Source organism: Strongylocentrotus purpuratus, unplaced genomic scaffold (genome assembly GCF_000002235.5).
Source record: "Strongylocentrotus purpuratus isolate Spur 01 unplaced genomic scaffold, Spur_5.0 spur5_scaffold_4, whole genome shotgun sequence".
NCBI classification, from domain to species: domain Eukaryota; kingdom Metazoa; phylum Echinodermata; class Echinoidea; order Camarodonta; family Strongylocentrotidae; genus Strongylocentrotus; species Strongylocentrotus purpuratus.
Window position 1 is genome coordinate 35,380,199 of NW_022145610.1, and position 24,256 is coordinate 35,404,454.

The 24,256-nt window shown below is 36.8% G+C and overlaps 1 protein-coding gene across 1 annotated transcript in view; it reads right to left on the reverse strand.

Moving 5' to 3' along the window:
- Positions 1-21,230, reverse strand: part of LOC588833 (helicase SKI2W) — a 35,044-nt gene extending 13,814 nt beyond the window's left edge. Inside the window, exons 1-15 of the mRNA XM_030997512.1 lie at positions 21,029-21,230; positions 16,816-16,919; positions 15,686-15,792; positions 14,645-14,762; positions 13,700-14,134; positions 12,871-12,927; positions 11,725-11,850; positions 10,197-10,342; positions 8,415-8,561; positions 7,675-7,759; positions 6,850-6,956; positions 5,473-5,619; positions 4,060-4,153; positions 3,312-3,524; positions 2,433-2,543 (exon numbers count right to left, since the gene is read on the reverse strand). Of these exons, the coding sequence (XP_030853372.1) occupies positions 2,433-2,543; positions 3,312-3,524; positions 4,060-4,153; positions 5,473-5,619; positions 6,850-6,956; positions 7,675-7,759; positions 8,415-8,561; positions 10,197-10,342; positions 11,725-11,850; positions 12,871-12,927; positions 13,700-14,134; positions 14,645-14,762; positions 15,686-15,792; positions 16,816-16,919; positions 21,029-21,086 (2,055 nt within the window). The 5' untranslated portion in view covers positions 21,087-21,230. The remainder of the gene's footprint in view (positions 1-2,432; positions 2,544-3,311; positions 3,525-4,059; positions 4,154-5,472; positions 5,620-6,849; positions 6,957-7,674; positions 7,760-8,414; positions 8,562-10,196; positions 10,343-11,724; positions 11,851-12,870; positions 12,928-13,699; positions 14,135-14,644; positions 14,763-15,685; positions 15,793-16,815; positions 16,920-21,028) is intronic.
- Positions 21,231-24,256: the final 3,026 nt, after the last annotated feature.

The window sequence follows — 24,256 nt, forward strand, 5'->3', positions numbered from 1 at the left end:
GTCTTCATCGGACAATCGACGGCCGAGATCATAGGGGGGGGGGGGCCTCCCAGGCCCCCCCCCCCCCCCAGTCAGTGGGTGCTCAAAATAGCCCAGTACAGTAAGGGTTAAATGAAAATATTTGTACATTCATGTTTTTGGTTAATTAATTCATTTTCAATTTCTTCTGCAGAGTATTATTTGTTTGCATTTAATGTGATTAGTGACTATAATGTTTTCAGTTGTAATTGTTGATTCAGAATCACTGATGTCATTAAAACATGAATATGATTAATGATTAGAATTTAATACTTCAAATTTGATTATTGATAGGAATGTTTTCAGTTGTAATCAATCATTGATTTGGAATCCCTGTTACAGAAATATGAATGTACTATAAAAATTTAACATGGAATTTGATTATTGTCAAGAATGTATTCAGTTGTAATTGCCTATGTGGAGTCACTGATGTCATTAAAATATCAATATATCTGATTGCGTAATACAAATGTTTATTTGGCTCTATGATCAATAGCTCTACATGTGTCTTCCTATTCCTCTATCCCCAGCTATTCCAGAGAGACGAACCACTAATTCATCACATGCATGGAATTCTTGTAAGTCAACTGTCTAGACTTCTGTCCAGATTTGTGAAACCTAATGTAATTCGCCAAGCAAAAAACATCACCCAGATAGATCTAGCCAATGAAGCACACCACAAGAGCAATGATGAGGTTCAAATAGGGTTTGAATGCAGACAGTTCTTGAAAGAGAATGAGGCCTCCTTGGATTTGAAGACATTTTTCCAAGGTTTGAAGAATTTCTACATTGCTGCAGCAAGCTACATGATTCACAACTATCCTTTCAATGAGGAGCTCCTTGTGAATGCAGAGGTGCTTGACATTTCTCAAAGAAGCACAGCCAAGTTCACTACAGTGGAATATTTTACCTCCAGATTCAGCTTAATACCAGATGACAAGATGGATCAACTTCAGGACGAGTTCAATCTGTATCAAATAGATGAAACAATAGATGACCGCACCAAAGATGTGACAAGAATTGACCAGAAGTGGCATGTAATTGGGCAGATGATGGAACTGTCAAGATACCAGAGAAAGTATTCCCTGCTCTCCCAAGTGATGAAGTGTGTTTTGGTGGTATTTCACAGCAACAGTGATGCAGAGAGGGTCTTCTCGATGGTAGATAAGATCAAGACTAAACATCGTTGTAATATGAGCACCAGAACTATGAGCTCCCTTCTCACACACAAACTAAGTATGCAGAACAGAAACCTGACATGCTATACCACAACATACAGTGATGATGTCTTGCAGGCTGCAAAGAAGTCTACATACTTGGCCCTTCATGCTGGAGCTTCTACCTCCAAATAATCAGAATGACTTAATTACTGTTACAGGGTACCTTGAAACTAACACTGAACAGTGTTAACCGGTAAGATATGCGCAAAACAGTTCATTGGTACCATTCTATATGGGTTATCCATCAACTACATTATAATACAAGTATTTGTATAATTATTTAACTTTAAATATACCCATAAAATAAAAGCATCATGGGGTTTCACAACATGCAGAAACTTAGAAGCTTCAGGGGTGTTTAACACCTGCACTGAATTCATTGTTTTGAAACTTGAAAGTATGTGGTGCCCATAGCCAAATGCTCCTTCCTTTCATGAAGAAATAATTATATTTTTTCAACAGATGTCTTGTTCTGCTGACATTGATTTTGACAACCTCATTTACATGTAGCTCAATGAGTTACAATAATTTTGGATTGTTGACTGTTGTCTGGAAAGTTGAATACCATTATTGCCAGTCTCATTTTATGCATAGATCTATGTCATGTATAATTATTTAAAAGGTAACTAGACTTAAATGCATCACTCTGCATGAGTGGCTAATTAAATCTATGTCTATTATCTGCTCTGCCTCTGCCAAGGATAAATTAAAATGTGGAATTCACTTCAATCACTTTTTTGTTTGGTATGACACAAAAATTACCCATAAACTTGGGTTGAATTTTAGGGGAAATGGTCCCTAAAATAGGCTCAGATTGCACCAGAGAGCATCTGGAAACCCAGAGCTTCCAGGGCCCTAAAGCAGGCCCTGTGCCCCGGCTAAAAGGACTTCGCGCTTTGTGCCCGTGATGTGCGCTTCGCGCACATAGTGTACAGATTTCTGATTTTCAAATGTTGGCATGTATGCATATGTACAGAATTGACAGGAGTTACAAAAATAATGATACATAAAAGCTAATTTGTAGTGTTGCTACCTGTCCACTGCCAGCTCTCACATAGTTTTTAAATCCTTTGTTTAAAAAAATGAATTAGCAGCAGTCAATTTTTTTTTTATTTAACAGCAACTCGACATGGGCTTGAGGAATGATATATATAATCATAATGTAGACATGAATTTCAATTAAAAAATTCCTACCTTAACAAGTCCTCTTTGAAAGAGCATTTCAACCACCTCTTTGAGTATAGGTAGGATTCCACTGTGATGTACTCCAATGCCATGCTTCAACAGCCCGCTTAAATGAACCACCTGATCAACATGATGAGAAAAGAATCAGTAAGTAATACTTCTGTAATATATGTTTAAATCAAACATGAATGACACAATTTTGCAGATATGATGCAGGTAATGTTCTGCAATGCCTCCCTCTAAATTTATTACCTGATCAAAATTTATTGCAAAGAGCCTTTCAAATCATGATGACATTCATTAATATTATCATGAAATTGAAATCAAGCCAAAATTCAGGTTTGGCACGACCTATCATGAGGCGTGCTTGCAGAGCTCTTTAAATGCATCAGACCAGGGGGTGTTTCACAAAAACTAAGATCAACTTAACTATGGCAGGCCATTCATGCCACTAGTTGCTCTCACCATGGGTATCTCAATTATGATCTTTACATGATATTTTTTCGTTTAATAATGAACTATCAAAATAGGTAACTTCTGTAGATTTGTGACCGTGATTTGTAATTCCCTTGAGAGGCCAATGTCAGTAAATGTTGAGAGCAAACAGTGGCATGAACAGCCAGCCATAGTTAAGTCCAACTTAAATTCAGTCTTAATCTTTGTGAAACACTCCCCAGAAGGCCAAAATATTCAGCACCTTCAATATCACTAGTCATATAAATCGGAACTTCAATCAGTATAGTGGACAAGTACATGTATATCTTTACATCTAATCCTACGGCAAGTTCTCTCAAAAGTCAGCCAGAGTCGTACTGGCAACTTCTTTCAATTCTTGCAGTTGCTGAATCATAAAGTATTTAACTGAAGGAGAAAGGAACTGTTCGTTACCTGCGGAAGTTTCTTGTCGGATCCCTTCAGCCTGTCAACACACTTCTTGATGAACACTGTGATCTCACTCTTCTCTGAGCTGGTCGTCAGGTCAAGATTTGACAGCTGAGACGAGTTATCGTTGCAACGCTTCTTGGAGAAGGTGAAGCAGACGATTGGTAGCTGCTCCTTCTTACGAAGCATCTCCACCACTGACATGTACACGTTCTTGTCCTAAAGTGTAAGAACATTCAGTCTCACATTTGCAAAAATATAGCAAAAATTCTACTCAAAGTTAAAACAATAGTATGATGAAATCATTATAACTACATGTACATGTATATATTACTTCCCTACAACAGTGACTACTGAGGTCAATAATCTTCACAGATAACTAGTACCCAGACAATTAATCCCTTGGACAATAACCTTTATTTGATAACAGATTTGAAAGTAAATAACAATGTAATATCAATATTGACTGGATAGGTAGTCTGAAAAATAATCCCAATTTAATTCAATGTATAACAATAAGCTTCTTCATATGCAATCTCGTTTACACATACACACTGTACATGGCCAACTGTGGCATGGGGCATTTCTATTCTCCTACACCCTCTCTTCTTAAATTTGCCTATTCTGTAAAATAGTTCTCTCAAATTTGAGAGCAAATGTTTGAGCTATTTGATTGCTAACATAATTTGTGCTGGTTCTTACTCTACAGTCAGGGTTTGATCATGGTGGCATAAAAATAAAGTAAGAACCTTACACTCTTGAAATGTCCTTCTCTGTTTCCCTTAGCACCGAATGCAGTGCTGCTTTTTGTAGCCCTCGCCTTCTTGGCTTTGACAGCCTGTTTATACCTATACACAGAGAGATAAAAATGAGCAATTTCCCTTAGAAGGGAACCATCTTCCTTATCATCATCATGATCACCATCCACAGAAGCAGTATCCTCATTACCACCACCATCATCAGCATTACCATCATGATCACCATCATTCATCATCATCACTATCATCATCATCATCATCATCATCATCATCATCATCATCATCATCATCATCATCAGCATCATCATCATCATCATTATCATCAGCAGTATCATCATGATCACCATCATTCATCATCATCACTATCATCATCATCATCATCATCATCATCATCATCATCATCATCAGCATCATCATCATCATCATTATCATCATCATCAGCATCATCATCATCATCCTCAGCATCATCAACAAAATCATCATTATTCTAATCATCCGCTTCATCCTACTCCTCATAATAACCGCCACACCTCTTACCCCCCACCATAATCAACACCATAATCATCATCTCTACCATGATTATCATCATCATCATCATCATCATTGATTCCATGAATGTTCCTACTGTCCCTGTTGGAGGAAGTTTTTCTGAGCATCCACCAGGAGAAAGAGTTCATTCCTTGACTTATTGCTGTTTATCATCATCACCACTGACACAACTAAAATAACTACCACCACCACCACCACTACCACCACCTTCACAATCATCAAAAACACAAACACCACCACCATCACCACAACCACCACCATCATCATCACCACCAACACCATTATCACCACCACTAAGAACAACACCAATACCACCACCATCACATCATCATCATAACCACCACTCCGTCATATCATGATATCATTATCACCACACACCAACACCATTAAATCACCACCATAACACCAACATCATCATCATCATCATCATCATCATCATCATCATCATCATCATCATCATCATCATCACCATCATCACCATCATCATCACCATCAGCACCACCACCATCATCATCACCACCATCATCAACATCATCATCATCATCATCATCACCATCATCATCATCATCATCATCATCATCATTATCATCATCATCATCATCATCATCATCATCATCATCAGCATCATCAGCATCATCAACATCATCACCACCACGACCATCATCATCATCATCATCAGCACACACCAACACCATTAAATCATCACCACTAACAATTACACCAACATCACCACCATCACCATTATCATCATCAGCATCATCAACATCATCAACATCATCACCCACCAACACCAATATCACCACCATCACCATCATCATCATCATCATCCATGCATTCAACCCATGCATATTTCTACTTACCCCTCCTGCATGAAGGTCTTCTGAGCATCCACCAGAAGAAAGAGTTCATTGCTCGTCTTATTGCTGTTGCCTGTATAGAGAAAGTGCTCCAGAGGGACGGGTCTCTTCAAGGTACTGATCACGTAGATGTGTTTCCTTTTGATTCTCCTAGCAACACAAACAAATAGAATAGAATGTTTGATGGTAATTTTTACCTGACCACTAAGAAAGTATAAATGCTTGTAAGTAAGCAACCAGACGGCCGACAGCTTTAGGTCCTCTCTGAGGGACCTGGTAGTGAGGATTAATGCCTTACCAAAGGGCACTAGCGCATCGCCTTGGTTTCGAACCTGAGCCACCGGATTACGAGACCACTTCTCTACCAACTGAGCTATCGCGCCTCCTCAAATGGATGTGCTGATGAGCATGTGTGTGTGCCAATAGGCAAGACATGCACTAACATAGGTCTAACTGGTAACTGGCTCCCTGAAATTGAGAATGGTTCTCAAATCTTCAATTCTCACTGCATTAATACTAAGGTCATGCTTACGATATTATCTCTAACATGTTTCCTGCCCCCTAAAGCTTGAAGAGGCCTGCAATAGGGGCTTGTGATAATGCTGCATATCAACCTGGTCAACTGAATGTATCATTAATCAAGTAAATATCTCAATATGACAGAGGGATGTCATACATAAAGCTCTGTCATGCACGCTTATCATGATATTGTTAGTCCATAAGTCCTCAATATATATATATTTATTTAATTTTTTTTCCACCCCCCACATTATCCTAATGAAACATACTATAGTGCTTCCTTGGAGCCTTGGAGGGCCACTAAGAGTTCTACAGAAACTCACGAAGCAGATTATCCTGAGCAACATCGTTTGAGCAAGGATAACAAAATCTCTCAATGTGCTTTAAAATTGAAGCAAAGATTGAGGAAACAGCAATATTTGTTACTTCAGTTGAATTACATGATTACATGATTAGATTAATTCACAAATCGGAATCAATAACAGGGTAAAAACAATTGCATTCATTACATAGAAATCAGGGGTGATAGTGAGCACTAACAAACAATTTTTTTTTTCCATCAACCACGCCCCCCTTGAATTTAAAAAAAGAGAGAGGATTTTGGGGCAAAAAATGGCATCAAACAACATTCCCCCCTTTCGAGTAAGAACATTGGGAAAAAATAGAGAAGAATAGAAGTTAGGGAAACATAGGGAAAATCAGGATAAAATTGGGAAGAAAAATAAAAATTGGGTAATAAAAATAAAAATCAGGGAAAAAAAAATCGGGAACAAATAATAATCAGGAAACCGATTTAAATTGGGTAATTATCAGGCCTGAGAAATAACGATCCATACAGTAATTTTGAGTGCAGATGCTTACCCAACCCAGTCAGCGAATTCCATGGTGTTTGGGACGGTAGCACTGAGTAAGATGATATTCACATGCTCAGGAAGCATGATTAAAACCTCCTCCCAAACTACTCCTCTCTAAAATGGGGAAAATTGCAAATATTTTGGATTAAAAAAACCTTGTAAGAATAAATCTGTAGCAAAACCTACTCATCTTTTTCTTGTCAGTGTACAGACTGCAGTAAGCACATGCTTGCCAAATAATAGGTAACTGAGCCTTAAAATCACATCTGGAATGACTGAAAAAGCTCTTTTTTTTTGGTTGTAATACATACTATTCGAAATGGATACTGAAGATTCGCAAATTCAAAGGGGTAACTGATTGTAGATTGGCAAGATATTTTTGTTGTTGTTTAATAGGTTTGGCTAACATAAATGTTGAATATACTAGCATATCACTTCTCTAGTTCAAGAGAAATATTGTCATTTATAAGAAGATGAAGCGGATCCTAATCAAATGATCGGTTGAGAACGTACACGTGACATGGTATTTATTAAGCCTAACAATGACCAGTCATTAGTAAAATCATGTTATAAAACATCATTTTATGAAAACAAATAAAACATCATCTTATAAAACAAATAATACAGATCATTTTGTTATGGGCATTAGTAAAATTACCCACACTCGGTACCTTTGAAACACTCCAAACACCTTCGGCTATCGCCTTGGGCGTGTTAGACTGTTCCAAAGGTACCGAGTGTGGGTAATTCTAATTAATGCCCTCACAGCTGTGTATAATTTGTATATTATTAGCATGATTAATAATAAATAAACAAATAAATGTTGCCTCACCTCAGAATCATTGATGTAGTGGACCTCATCAAATATAACCCATTCCAGGTCTCTGATTACATCCGAACCATTATACAGCATAGACCTGTACACAGGAGCAAAAACAAGAGTTGTTATCAAAGAACTTGGGTTTGAATATGGATGAATTTGGACTTTTGCTAATAATACATTTTCTCTTTTGAATATGCAGAACAATAATTTAACAAATTCCATTATATTGCCCTTTATTTTATCTTGTTTAATTTTTGTGTTCATTATAACTTATGTATGTTTATATATTTTGTAAATATGTTTTTGATTATGTTGATACAGGGCCCCTTGGTCAAGCAGTTTTTTATAACTGAAAGGGCTACCCTGTCAAAATAAAACAACAAATAAATAAATAAATTATTTGAGCTTTCAGATTATTCATATACTTCTCTATGAATACAGTGATCATTTCTTGATCTTGAGGTTCAGATTTTGAAAAAGTGAGGTACAAACATCAAAACATATAAACAATTCATGACTGCTTACTCACATTCAAAGTGCAATTTCTTGAAATTGTATCCATTTCTATACCAATCTTTTGAATGGTTATTTGCTACTCCCATTGGTGTAACATGCAATTGAATATCAACTTTACTGAGCCTTTGGTATCAATATCAACATTGGCTTTTATCTATGAAAGCTATGAACTTCCACTAGTCATATAAAGTTATCTAATCAAATCAGAGTTATTATCAGTAAAAGATACTAACCTTAATATTTCAGTTGTCATGATAAGGCAAGAAGCTTCAGGTTTGATCTGAACATCTCCAGTCAGGAGACCTACATCTCCAAACGTGTTCTTGAAGTCTCGGAACTTCTGATTGGACAGAGCCTTGATAGGGGATGTGTAGACCGTTCTGTAATCAACCGATGAGAATCGCTGTTAAAGTTTCATATCACTTAGACTTATTTTTGTAAGAAGTTAAAAGGAAATTAATATTTTGAGACAGGGAGGATCAAGCAGTATATAAACATAAACAAAAACAAGATTGACTGGTAACGAAGCAAGAGAGAAGAAATGGGAATAGAAGAGGAGAGGAGATGAGATTTCCATTGATATCACATTTTGAGAGACTGGAAAAAGTACAAGATACATTTAGGTACTATACAATCAAACCTGTCTATAGCGACCACCCAAGGGAAACACAAAAAGTGGCCTTTGTAGACAGGTGGTCTTTGTAGACAGGTTCCTTTAGTACATGATTCAATGAGAAACCATTTTCAAGGGAAACAACAAATGTTGCCTTTGTAGACAGGTGGTCACTAAAGCAGGTTTGACTGTACAATCAAACCTGTCACAGTAGACAAGTAGCCCTTCTTGATAGTTCCACAACATATGTTTTTGTTTAGAACGAGGCAATCTTGTATGTGATGGCCATAGACGGATGACCTCTATAGACAGGTTGTACAACACACAATTGATCCTAGAGGAAGATGACATAGGTCCGCCCCCCCCCCCCTGCACTACTAACGGGCAGCCTTTACCGTGTCAGTCAAAAAAAAATATTTACACTTAGGAAATTGTTATTAATTTTAAAAGTCAGCTATGAACGAAAGGTTATCATACATGTTTCGAAAGAGTGTTATATTGCAAATCGTTTGGTATCATTTTTATGTGGTATATGTTCACGCCTGGATGAACAGGAGGCATGTTTGCGAGAGTGGTTGGCACACACATGCACAAATGTTCTTTGATATTTGAAATGTGTGGCATGATTAATTTTGGTAGGGATGTTATTTGGATCTGCAAAGAACGAATTAATACCCTAATCCCAATTTTGTTATTCATACATCACATGTATTACTTTGGGGCAAGTCAATTTTTGCAGTCGAACAATACCACACACAAATTATACCAAATGATTTGGGATAAAACACTCTTTCATAAGATGTATAATAATTTACTGTTCATAGATGATTTTTATAATATTTACAAGTGTAATCTTTTTTTTGCCTCACAATGTATAGGGAGGTGGCCACAAAGACAGGTTTGACTATATTGGTATTGTCAATAGAGGAGTAGCAGTATGAAGCACATCATGATAATAATAATAATAATAATAATAAGATATTTGTATACCGCAAATTGCAAATTGCCTCTAAGCGGTTTAGAAGAAAATAGCTGATAAGTAATGGAAACAGAAATTGCATTACAAATTACATCAATTTAAATTACCATTAAAACTTTGGAAATGAAAATAATACATGTACATAATTACAAATCACTTACAAACAAAATACAAATAGTTCATAAATAAATAGTATCCTACGGTAATCTACAAAAAATAAAAGGCAAAAGGTCAAAAGAGCTATTCAGTAACAAGACTTAAAGAGATGTGTTTTCAGCATTATTTTAAATGTATTTACAGAGCTAGCATTGCGAATTTGAAGGGGGAGATTGTTCCAAAGAAATGCAGCTGCATTAACAAAAGAACGTTGACCATATTGTATTGATGAAGTCACAGAGGATTGGAGGAAGAGGTAAAGTGTACCTTGTGAGATGTCTCATTGAGAGTGCGATGGCATACTCCGCTACTACGGTCTTTCCTGCCGAGGTATGAGCAGCAACAAAGACACTCTGGTGATTCTCAAGCTGGAGAACAGCTTGCTTCTGGAAAATGTCCAGCTCAAACGGGTACTGAGAGAAAACATGGGATTAAAGGGTAACTTTCATCTCAGAAACTTAAAATTTTTCCTTGATTTAGCTCATGCTGCAATGATAATTATAAACCTTTAGGCGTACATAAATCCCATGACATTTACAAGTCGATTAGCTGTCCGATTATCAAGATGTTGTCGCCCGGCTGGCAGAAGGGCGTTAGAGCGGAAGCGACTCAAAAACTACTTTTCAAATTATTCGCATTTAAAGATTTGTTTTATATTTAAACTGCTTTCCGTCCCGAAAATTGGTTCAAAACTTAAAAGACTAATAGAAATGTTTTAGTAGAGAACACGGCCACAATTTTTTTCTCGGGAATAAGTCAGTTTAACAAAATTTGAGGCTATCTAGTGCTAACGTGCTTCTGCTTAACGCTTCATTTTTTACCTGATATTCGAGCTAACGCCCTTCTGCCACCCAGGCGACGATATTTATGATTGGAAATCACAATCAAATTTTGCGTTTTCCTAACGGTTTTCATAACACTGCAGTCTATTGGGGAAAATGAGTATGGTAAAACCGGCCCCTCAAAGATTTTTACATTTTTGAGGAACTTCATGATCCTTTTGAAGCACAATTTTTTTAGGGCTTCAATATTACACCATATCACAAACACTGATAACACGTAGGGCCGTGCATCTCAGATTTAACATTGTTAAACGATCCCTTTAAAGAAAACGACTTTGTTGGTCAACATCATACATACAGATCGGATAAATGGCTGTGTTCCATCAAGGCTGTATATGTGTGTCTATTAAAATTAAGATGTAAGATTTTTGAAATACATATACATGTTACAAAATCACTACAACATGTGATGGGAAACAAGATTACATGTGTATGACTAGGGTGTCCAATTTCTTCTACATTACCTCTTAGATTAGATTATATCTCTTATCTAAAGCCCATTTAAAATACAGCAGTTGGAATTGATTTAGTTCTATGACATATACCGCAGAGACAACGGCTCTGCAGTCTATTACTTACATTAACCAAATTCCTAACTTCAACCTTGGACAAAACACTTTATGTACTCCTTCACTTTGAAGAGCCATTTGTAGCCTTAAAATAAAATATATTCAAAAGCGAAAATTGAAGTATTTTAGACTTTTTATAAATTCCACATCAAGAACATACAATCTCCTTGATAATAGAAAGTATGAATGATTTGAATCAACATTTTATGCCTTTTAAAATAACTTTTACAAAATATTTTCATAGATACCAACGGCTGTCCATAATTGTTAAGTCTAACAGAGATAAGTTCAACTTTGGATCTTTGTGAAACACTCCCCCGGTCACATTTGTGATACACATGATCTGTAAACTTTGTGATCTAGAGTAAGGAGCTGAAATAATACCTGATGAGCCATAACAGGAACTTTCTTGTGGAAATCATCAACTGGTGTACTGACATCAATGTTAACAGCCCATGATTTCTCCTTCAGTGGTTCTTCCTTTTTGGCTTCTTTCTCTTTCTTCTTTGCCTTTTAAGGAAACAAGATTTAATTCTTGAACTTGAAATGGAAATGTATTATCCAATATAAACAGATAGCAATATAACAATATGTATAAAGAGTTAAACATAAAAGGATAAAAGGAACCAGAATATATTATTACTGCTAATCGACCCTGGTACCTTCTAACGTATGAAAAACGTTGTCTGGGTAAATAAAATGAAACATATTTGAAATGTTACACATTATATTAAAACTAATGACAAACACAACTGCAATACAATTGTATAAGTGGATGAACAGTCAAATATCAAATACCTAGCAGTTTATTATATTTTACTCATTCAAAAGTTACTCTGAGGCAGGATGTGGATGACTCATTCCATAAAGAACTGCCTACATATGACACTGAAAACTCTCCTTTGGTTGATGTGACCTACGGTATTTTCAAAATATTTTGTTTCCTTTTGTCTTATTCGATACTTGTGCAGAAACGAAAGAGCCATATTGAATGATTGAATTTGGCAAAATTCCATTTGGATATTTGGTATCATAAGTATTTTGTATTTTCTATATATGATATCAACAACCGTAGCCTGTTTATTAAGAAACACTTCCAGCCATTTAGTTTCTGCATGCACCATATACATATGCACCAACACCACCATCCCCCACCTTGGAGTCACGGCAGTTGACTTGTATATCATACCATGATTCAACTGTCTTATTTCAGACTCTACACAAAACTTTAAGTCTAAAATAATATTATATCACTAGACGAGATCTAAGCTTTAAATTGAATATTTTTAAAATGATGAGAATATTTCACAAACAGCATTTTGTCTCATTTCCATGAACCGATATCCTAAACTTATATAGAGAAAAAGAAACAATGTTATACATTAGCATTGGACTTCTAAAAAGAACACAGCAGTGGCTGTGTCCCTATTTAATCCATTGATCTATTGTGATGGGTTTATGTAAGAATTATCATGTCTACATTACTTATCAAAATAAATAAATGTTTGCTAACAATTCTTTTACACTTACTTCAGGTAAAACTTTATCTAGTTCTTCATCTTTGGCAGCTGCCTTTTCCTGCGAAACCTGTGAATAATAAAAGAACAAATGATGCTTCATCCACATTTCAGCAGTGTCCATCAACTACCATTAAGCACAAGCTGATCAAAATGTTTTCACTGATTTCTTCTCATTAGTTTGATTCTACGGTTCCGAGAACTGTTCTGAGAATCTTGTTTTGACAGGGAAAATTGTGGGAAGAAGGAGTAGGGGAAGAAGAAGGATACTTTGGATGGACAGTCTGCAGAAATTGTTGGAAGAGAGAGGAGTGAAAGAACTGGGATTGGTACTCATACAAAAGGCTAGGAGCCGAGGGTTGTGGAACAGCATGATCACCAAAGTCAAACGATATGGCACTTAGAGAGAGAGAGAGAGTTCCAAGAACAAGAAAATGGTAAACAAAGACTTATATTCACTTGAAAGAGCTCAAGGAGCTTAACCTTTAATAGTCTCACATCTTGAGTTGAGGGCAGCATTCTTGTCAGTTGCTATTTTATTGGCTTGCACATGCCAATCCACCCAAAATGAAACTACAGAGTGTCCATTCACTCACCCATGTAGATAGAAGCGTTATAATTATAATATCTAGTAATCAAAACCCTCTACTGTAATACTCAGGGATGCCAGTTAGAATTGAGGGGAGGGTCTGGAAATCGCCTAGAATGAGCTATTTTGTACACAAAAAAGCCTAAACTATGGTCTGAAAATAACTCGCCAGGGCCTGAATTCAGGCTATTGCCTGAAAACTGGCATCCCTGAATACTTAGAAAAAATATATCGAAATCTACTCTTCACTTGCCTTTTGACTCTCCTTTTCTATTTCCTTTGCTCTATCCTCCTCCGTTTCCTTCTCCAAGAAGTCAAAGCGATCGTCCATCCCCATGATGTCATCAAGACCAACCTCACCAGAGGCCTCAATCAGCCTGCTCATCCCTCTATCCTCCTCCTCATCTTCCTTCACCTCATCCCGTCTCATCCTATCCTCAAAGACCATTCCAGCCTCCCATCCTGGAGGAACTGTCAGGAGATCATCAACGTCAATATCATTGGCCTCGTTGGGTCTGTCGGACACCAAGGCATCGTCGTCTTCATCCAGGAAGGGTTCTTCGGCGAGACCTCCAGGCATGAAGGGGAAGTTGGTGGTACTCCCTCGGACCGACTCTGAGAGAGGACCAGGCTGCCGGCTGAGGGAGAGGCTGTTCTTGGCTGTCGCACTGGTATCCCCTAAAAATACCTGGAGCAATGAACAGCCAGGATATCAACATGACTCTAGATAATCATCCCTTTCCATCGACATGGCTCATAACTCACTGGCATTTCTACCAACAAATAACTGAGTAAGACGATGAGGCATTATAATAATAATAATAATTCATTTATAGAGTGCAGAAACTATCCAGCACTAAGTATATATTCTACTGCGCTACAAGAGCTCCTGATAATGCACTTCAAGCACCTACAATGCAAGGCTCTCTCCAGTAAATAAAGTAACATAGTTGGTGCTAATACGAATCTTGAGGACTGCAGAAGAATACCATTCTCACACAGAGAGGAACCAATCACATTGTACTCTCTAGACGGACAATATCAATGCAAGTAAGGGTTCTGCCCAAAGCCATAAAGACATTAACTCACATCGTTCAACACAGTGTTATTGTCTTTTGGCTCTCAACAGACCATATAGCACACTCCTCTCAAATCATTTTACTTGTTCTGTACATGGCCTCCTGGCAAGTAAACTTACTTCTTTATAACCAAGAAGTTCCCCTGTTGTTGCATGCCTCTCGACCTGTAAGGTTGTCTGCAGAGGGCAAAGGCTCACGTTGTACAGATTGGTCGGCTCAGATTTCCTCGGCTGTTTTCTGGATAAACAAAACATAAACAAATGAGACAACTGAGCAAAAAACTAAGGGGAAAATGGACGACTTCTGACAAACAATACATTTCAAGAATATCGCCAAGTTTTGGGCATGTCATAATTTGCTGTTTTTTGTTGTTGGTCTCAGCTCTTTTTGGAATTTATATAGAAAAGATGAGATTAGACTATGGGTGCTTCCTATTCTTCCATGCTTTATAAAGCCTGTCTGCAATATTTTGGCCAGGAGGGATTAGATCTCCCTGCATGGTCACAGGCAGGTGGTTATCTCATCAAGTCAGCTCCCAATTAACATAACAAAAATAGGATCATGGGGGACCAACGGGCACCGCTTAGGCATTGTTTGCTATACATAGAGTGCGCAAGTAGCTACAAGAAGTGCAGTCCCGCTTTAAAGCTTCTTTAAGTATTCCACAGCTACTTTGAGATCCAGTCCTGTGTATTTTTCTAATTGCAATGAGTTCCTAAGTGTTAGCTCAATATAACTCAAAACAACAAGATAAGAGGTTTTAAAGTGAACAATTATAAAAAGATGATTATAGAAAGAAATTAAGATTATCATTTCAAATACATGTACATGCAAATGATTTCATTATCATTTTGTGTATGGCTTTCCATCTCAAGAATCTTGGTGATTTTGCTAGTGCATGAAAAGTCCCTGTCACTATGAACATGATGGACGAAGAAAGCGGACAAAATATACAGTTCCTCAGGTAGACAAAGGAACATCCCTTCACTGCTATTATGTAAAAATGTGTAGAACAGGTGTCACATGCATATTCACCTGTTCTACACATTTTAACATAATAGCAGTGAAGGGATGTTCCTTTGTCTACCTGAGGAACTGTATATTTTGTCCGCTTTCTTTGTCCGTCATATTCATAGTGTGTATGACCTCTGACCTCTCACCTTTGACCCTTACAGACATCATGTATAGGTAGCTTATCAGGGCAGTCAAGGTAGCCACTTATCCTCTCTGATAGGTCAGGGATAATGGGAGGTAAACCAAAGGGCAGCTGTGGGGATAGAAATAAGTATAAGTAAGTATAATAATTTATTGTCCTTTTCAGGAAATTTGATTTCCACTGGTTACAGAGTATTACAATACAGATATATATATATATATATATACAGAAATATTACAGGACAGTGATATACATACACATATGATAAACATACAATGAATGAGATGTGTAAGCCACAGTATATATGGTGGTTATAGAGGTAATATCAGATTCCATTTTACAAAATATGAAGCTAAATTATTTAATATCAATGATTATTCCATATTAAATCTAAAAATGATAATAAATACATAAATTATTATTATTATTATTTGTATTATTATTATTATAATAGATCAAATAGAAAAGTCACATTCACTTCCAAAGATATTTTGGTTGGTCAAAGAGCAGAATGGCCAATATGAATTGATACTGGAACAAATTACAATTCAGAAACCCAAGAAAAGGTGACAGTGTCATTTTGACATAGCAAAAACAAAGGCTCCCACGCCTGCACACTTTTTCACTTGAATTCTGATCTTTTGATTTGATTTGATTTCTGCATTTTTCCAAATATAATACAACTGAATAACAAAGAACATATACATGTAAGGTATAATACAACATATACAAACAATAATTTCTTCATGTCAAAATGTTTTTTTACATACCGTAATACATGTTCATATAATAACGAAACTTAATATTTCCATAACATATTATCATAAATTTAAAGTATTATCTGAACTAAATGTTGAAAAAGTGCAGGAGACTGCAATTATTATCGTCTTTCACTTTATGCACAGTTAAGGACATTTTATGTCAAAATTACAATTTTGGGGCTTGTGAATAGAAGTAGAAAAAAATTACATTTTTCTCACTGGGTTTTACTAGATTTATCAATAATTACATATTGCTATAAAAAAAGACGGATATCTTGTGTTGGATGCCTAGTGCTTAATCATTCTTTCTCGGAATTGCTCAGTTACATGTATGCACACTTTGCACAGACAACGGCACTCTAGCCATACTTACAGTGGTTGTGTATGGTAGGGATTCTGGGCTGCTTCCAGTCAAAGGAACAGCTGCTGATCTCCCACCGAGTCCAAGCTCAAGAACTGAAAATGGAGGGTCATCATCTGAAACAATAAAATACAATTATGATAAAAATGAAATATAGTTTGTGCCTCAGTTGAGGTGTTTATTTCTATTCAGTATTCAACAATCAAAATAGAGTTTTAAAAAAAAAATCTTTTGACTAAACAATATTCTGCTCCTCTAAAATCTTTTAAAGGGCTTTTAGTTTTAACAATATCTCTGGCAACCTTTTGTCTGGCTTTTTTAATTCATGGTTTACCAAAGTCTGTTTTAAAAATAAATTTCTCTTATAATCATGTTGGCTTAAAACTCTTTTCACATTTATCGCGGAAGACTAATATTTTGTATATGTACTGATAGTATTAATCTTATTATTAAGTAAACAAGAGATCAGATATCCATGCAAAAATCAATATCAAATTAATATTAGAGTATATATCACAACATTTTTGACATAAACATTTTTTTCTGTTCACATTCTATAAACACATGTACTTTATGTCCTTTATCACTTGACACTAGGGGCAGTATCTGTCTTCTGCTAATCCCCAATTCTTTACAATAATATAACATTTAATATAGATCTATGTGTACTTTTAACTAGTTTTAACTGTTTTAGCACAATTCAACATTTCCTTCCTTTAACTTTTAAATTAAAACAGTTCAATTAATTGTAAACTGTTTGTTTCTCTTTTTGTCTTCTTCTGCTCCTCTCCCTCTTGTTTCTTCTTCTTCTCTCCTCCTTTTTCTCTTTCTTATATTTTTACTTCCTAGGGCCCGTTTCTCGAAACCATTATTAAAATTTTTAGACATCCCATAGGTACGCGAGTTAATCAATATAATACACGTTTCAATGGGTTGTCCAAGATTAAAGGTACTATGTCCCATTTGCAGGCCAAAAAAATAAAAAGGTTAAATTCCAACGACATTTGAAAGATAATACTAATTTAGAACTTCCCTAAAAAAGTGGGGCTTAAAAATGTCTTCAAGTGGGAAAATAACGACTATTACTGTGTTAGTTGTAAAATCAACTTTAGGGCTATAGAGCCCAAAAGTAATAGTCTTGATTTTCAGACAATTGTACCGAATGGTCATACGTTTTATGCTGCGCAAAGATTCAATCAGTTTAATCTTGGCCATCACAAAAAGTGGGTTATTGATGTAGACAAATACTCATGTACCCTTTACAACTCTTTTCATGTATGTTATTACCAAAGAAGAAAAAAAGCCAGTCAGTCACTCAATAGTGTCTGACAGTGAAGTCTAGCAAGTAAACGGTTTTCCTTGCATAATTTGAATAAGAGGACACTGCTAACGTTTAAATTTCAGAGATAGGACATACATGACATATTCATAATTCCTGCAAAGTTCTACAGCATTTGAGGTTGGCTGCAAAAGGGACATAGTACCTTTAAGAAGTTAGACTTATGACGGTTTCGAGAAACGGGATCCGTTTAAACCTAACCTTGCCACGCTTCCCTGCATATTAATATTTGAATATATGAATATTTGCGTTGGTACGGTGTGTTGGAGATCAAAATTAAATCGGCCAGATTCTCGACTTAACCAGTATGTCGCAATGATAATGGACAATTTATGACCTGGGTAGTCTACGTTACGGTAAGAGGCTAAGGCGGCTTAGGGTAAGCCACCCGATTGTCTCGCAATGTCATTCATTTTCACTAAAAATAGCTTTGCACTTGTAATTTTTGTATGAAATCTCATTATTTGATAAATAAATGCATCAGAAATGAAGATTTATGACTAGCGCATGATGCTTGGTTCCTATTAAGCCAATCAAATGCAGCGATAGGATAGCAAGGTTAGGTTAAAAAAAGACATGCCCGCGCCCTTGATGCCCACTCCAGCAAGGCATAGGGTCAACGCTAATGCGTACTGACCTTTAGCACTGCATACTTGCTGTGAGGCAGGTATTATACACAAATATACACACCACACAATATTGCATAGACTGCACACAATAAGACCGATCGGCAAATTTGACACTAGTCTAGATCTAGACTAGACTTAGAGTAAAGGAGCCGGTAATCGGCCAGCTCCAGTTTTCGGCCGATTGGTTGGATGCAAGGTAAAATCACTCTAAAATACATCGCATAATAGCATAACACATATCCCACACATACCATACCATGCCAGTGTCACTGAAGAACCACATTTGCAATGGAAAATCACATTTTAGCGATGTACTCGCCGGTCCCGCTACCCAAATCTGAAAAATCGAGTTTCTTACGCGTGTATGTAAGAAATATGGGTACCATAAAATCAGCTTTATTTCAAGTATTTTTCAGATTAAGAGCCCGATTTTGTGTTAGTCGCAAGCTCAAAAGTATCTCATCGCATGTATTAAATCAATGCAGCCGGACCCTGCCACGCACACACGATATGTCTGTCTAATTCAGATTCCAACTTCCGATCACCGCTGTGCCTGTCTTCAGCCAGGCGAGCACCAGGGAGCTCCGGCGTGGGATACCTGCTCCGCCCGCTTGTGCTGTACATCAGCGCGGAAACGCACGGCGCGCGCGAGCGCTTCCTATTGACTTTGTACATGCGGCCGTAAACTGAAACGCTCGGCCGATAACTGGCTCCAAAACAGTGAAAATTGAAATGAATACAATTGCAGAATACCCTACCACGGTTTTACAGAATTAGATCTAGAACTAGTCTATAACAGTCTGACAAATATTAGAAATATAGTCTAGAACTAGAGTCTAGGTCTAGAAGCCAAATTCCAACGACCATCGACCAACAGTCTGACAAATATATTAGAAATTGAAACCAACGACCATCGACCAAATACTATTGAATGGAAGAGTCCAACGACCATCGACCAACAGTCTGACAAATATTAGAAAAAGAGACCAACGACCATCGACCAAATAGTGAGGCATATTTGTTTAAAAGAGCCAACGACCAACGACCATCGACCAAGGACTCCCAAATATTAAAAAAGAAGCCAACGACCAACGACCATCGACCAAGGACTCCCAAATATTAAAAATGAGGCCAACGACCAACGACCATCGACCACCCACCAATACTAGTCTAGTCTAAGCACAAAGCTAATTTTTCTTTTGTATTTTTAGCACGAGACATTCCACTATTATAAGCACAAAACTATTATTTTTCTTTTGTATTTTTAGAACGAGACATCACTTGTTGATTAAAAAAGCACAACACTATTATTTTTCTTTTGTATTTTTAGAACGAGACATTACTTGTTGATTAAAATATCTAATAGGGTCTTAGAAAGCAGACTAGCAGTGTAAGAGAGGGCACAAGGTACAAACAAATATGTGTGTGGGACTATGTACGGGCTGGACATTTTGTGTTACTGAAATGTGCTTAGAATTCAAGTAATTCATCTATTAAATGACTATAACAGACAATAAACAAGACAAAGGTAAGGACAAGAATCAGTGCTTATCAATATAACAGACATTTTGCATGAAATACCATCAGGAAAGCCATCTAAATTTGTCACAAATTAGCGACAAACACACCAAATTCAGCGCTGCAATGACGCACAAAACCGCGTAAAATTCAACTTTTCATCCACCAAATGAATTCAAACACTTGCATTATACAATCTTCAATACCTGTATCACCGTTATCACAAATAATAAAATCACAATCTATATCTACGGCTAATATATGAAGACTAACGATATGGTAGGGTATTCTGCAATTAAGCCTAATATTGTCATGGCAATTCGTGATTTTTTTCTGGGATTCTTTTTTTGTTTAAATAATAATAATATTTGCTTCATGATTTGAACAAGAAATGATAATAAATAGGAAGTAAAGAGTCCTAAAAATAGGATTTTGTCTTAAGTGGCCGAAAACGGGCTCCTGGCTTTACTCTACAATTTGAATTTTTAAATTATTCTTTTTAACATCAGTAAAATGAAAAAAATTATGTATTTTACTGCTATTTAGGTGTCATCAATTGTCACGAAAGTACCGATTTTGAGTGAAATCAGTTGAGTTTTGTACAGTGGTGTTTGAAATGTTGAGAATCAGCTTTTTCTACACAGCCAGGATAGTAATGCACCTCTGTGTGCTGATGCCAATTTCACATTAGATTAGGCCCTACACAAAAAGTAACACGTAGGACTGGTCATATTCATACCTAATGTTAAAGGCAAAACCCTTGACTCTAGTTCCTCGAAATTGGGTGAAGCCATCATCCAACCTGATTGTTTTGAATGTCGTGGGAATGATGAATCCTTGAATACTCGTCTGTGGACTTCATAATCATATCACAAAACTCATCTCCATTCGAGTTTATCTACACGTTGTGGTAGGTAGAACAATTGGGTATGAATCGCCAGTTGTAAACCTTTCAACAAAAAATATACGGTATAAATAAATCATTTTAAACCAAACGATCGAGAACAACTTCATAATTTTGATATGATAATAGCCTTATTACTGAATGGACTAAAATATAACGTATGGATCCTCTACTAAGCATATTCCCTAATTATGATCACTGGCGTCGCTAGACATCCCCCTCCAAAAAAAAAAAAGGCCATCAATTCGAAGTCTACAAAAGTTTTATAATTTTATGTCATACATTTAGCGAATTCCCCCTAGAGACCTTAAAGGGAAAGTCCACCCCCAAAATAAGTTTGTTTCGATAGAGGCAGAATAATAAGAAAATCAGGTGAGTGAAAGTTTGAGCAAATTCTGAATGAAAATAAGAAAGTTATGAATTATTGAAGTTGTGATCAATCAAATACAAATTGGCAACTCTGTGACTTATTATACGAGCTCTCCTTCATTTGCTTTGTGCATAATATTCCATAAAATCATGTTTTCTTCATTATTGATGACGGAATATATATTTGTTCCTTGCAGGGGGAGTATAGAAACATATTTGCAATTATTATATTTAGGGTGCATGTATGGTTGAAATTTTTCTTGAGGGAAAATGAAAATTTTAGATTTTTTTAGTACTGAGCAAATGGAAGTTGAGCTCGCATGATACGTCATAGAGTTGCCAATTTGTGTTTGATTGATCACAACTTCAAAAATCCTAACTTCCTTATTTTTAATCGGAATTTGCTCAAACTTTCACTGACTTGTTTCTCTCATTTTTCTACTCCTATTAAAACTAACTTAATTTCAGGGTGGACTTTCCCTTTAACATTTCCCATTATAAAAAAACGAGAGGGACATTCCTCCTAGCGATGCTTAATTGGAACAATTGATGTTTTAAAGGGCTGCCCGCCCCCCCCCCCCCTCCCGCCCCTCCCCCACCTTCTCCACACACAGACACACACAGACACGCTCTCACCGGGATGACGGATTCAGAGTTATATATTGACTATATTATCATTGATAATAATTAGATACAGCATGAAGAATGGGATTGGATCATCGCCTTACATCAGAGATGCAACCCTTAAAACACCTCCCTGGTCGAATTGATGACAATGTTCAAGTCAATTTAAAAACTGGGGGGGGGGGGTGGTGGTGGGGGGGGGGCATCCATCACTGGCGTACCTGAGGGGGGCAAGGGGGGCAGAGTGCCCCGGCCCCTGACGGGCTCCAGGAGAAAAAACGAAAAGGGGGGAAGGGGAAAGGAAAAAAAAGGAGAAAGAGAAAAAAAGGGGAAAGAAAAGAAAAGAAAGGAAAGGAAAGAGAAAGAAAAAAGGAAAAAGGGAGAGAAAAAAAAGAAAAAAAGAAAAGAAAGAGAAAAAAGGAAAAGGAAAAAAAAAAAAGAAGAAGAAGAGAAAAGGAAGAAAGAGGGAAAAGAAAAGGAAAGAAACAAAATGGGAAAATTATTTTTAAAAAGACCCCCCCCCCCCCGTACGCACGGGGGGGGGGGGGGCAGTTGACCCCAGATATTTTGAAAACGTACAGTTTTTTTCCTGAAAATGTTTAACAAAGCTCACAAGTAGTGAAGGCCTATACCAAATCCTTAAATTCTACTTTTGAAAAATGCATAAGTACACTCATGACCAGTTTGGTTGCTCGAACTCCCTTCACTCCTTTTGCTTTTGGGTTTCTTCAAAAACTTTTTATGCATCTTTCCCCGGCCTCCCCCATCAGAAAAATATTCCGCATACGGCAAAGAAAAAGACAAATGAAAATAGGAAAATATAAGTGATATAACAAATTCGACACTCTTCGCTGGCGCGAGCTGCTTCCAAGCCTATTTTGTATTAATTGTTTTCACTTGCTCGTCCCCCTGAAAAAAAAGAAAAGGATTAGTATTGCCTAGAATACAATTGTGTCTGCCCCGACTGGCCCCGACCTGCAACCATGGCAACCATAACACCCAGTTTATGTACCAAATGTTACTAAAAGAGACTAATTCATTTTTTCTCGCTCGCTACGCTCGCTCGCGAATAAATGAAATAGACATTGCTTTGAAAACAATTGTGCCCACCCTTGACCTGCAACAATATCATTAAAAATGGAAGTGTTTTTTCGCCCTCTCGCCAAAAAGGAAGTGATATCGTGTTAAACGCAATTGCGCCCATCCCGACCTGCACCAATAAAACCAAGTTTATGTATTAATTTCTATTAAAAGAGAATTGATTTTTTTTTTGCATCGCTATGATCGCTCACCAAAACGGAATTGACATTCCTAACAAAATATGTGCGCTCCCTTGCCTGCAACGAAAATCCCAGTAAATAAGTACCGAACGTTATTTTGAGAGATATTGTTTCCTCGCTCGCCAGAATTGATGAATTGATTGATTTTAGTGATTGATATATGAGTTGATTTGTTTTTTGTTTTACCCTCTCTTGCTACGCTGTCTTTACAATGAACATCGCTTACAAACATGCTAACCCCAACCTACAACAAATTACCAGTTGATAATTATGTACCAGACGTTAATCAAAGAAAATTTGGTTTGCTCGCTAGCTACGCTCCCTCGCCAATATGGAATTAACATCACCTTTAACATGATTGTGTAAGCCCCGACCTGCAACAAAAAACCTGAAAATTATGCACCAATCATCATTAATTTTGTTTTGCCTGCCCACCAAAATGGGATTGACGTTGGCTTAAACACGATTGTACCCACCCCCGACCTGCAACAATGACACAAAGTTTATGTACTAATTCATTGAGGACAAATGAACCAAGTTTAATTGGCAATATTATTATTTAAAAAAGAAGCGATTTTTTATTCTTGCTCACTACGCTCGCTCGCCAAAATGAAATTAACATCGCTAACGTGCCCGCCCTAACATGCAACAACATTAGGCCTACTAGTTAATAATTATGTACCGAACATTATTCAAAGAAGTTTTGATGTGCTCACTCGCCAAAACGGACTTAACATCACCTTAGACATGATTGTGTAAGCCGCTGACCTGCAACAAAAAAACCTGAAAT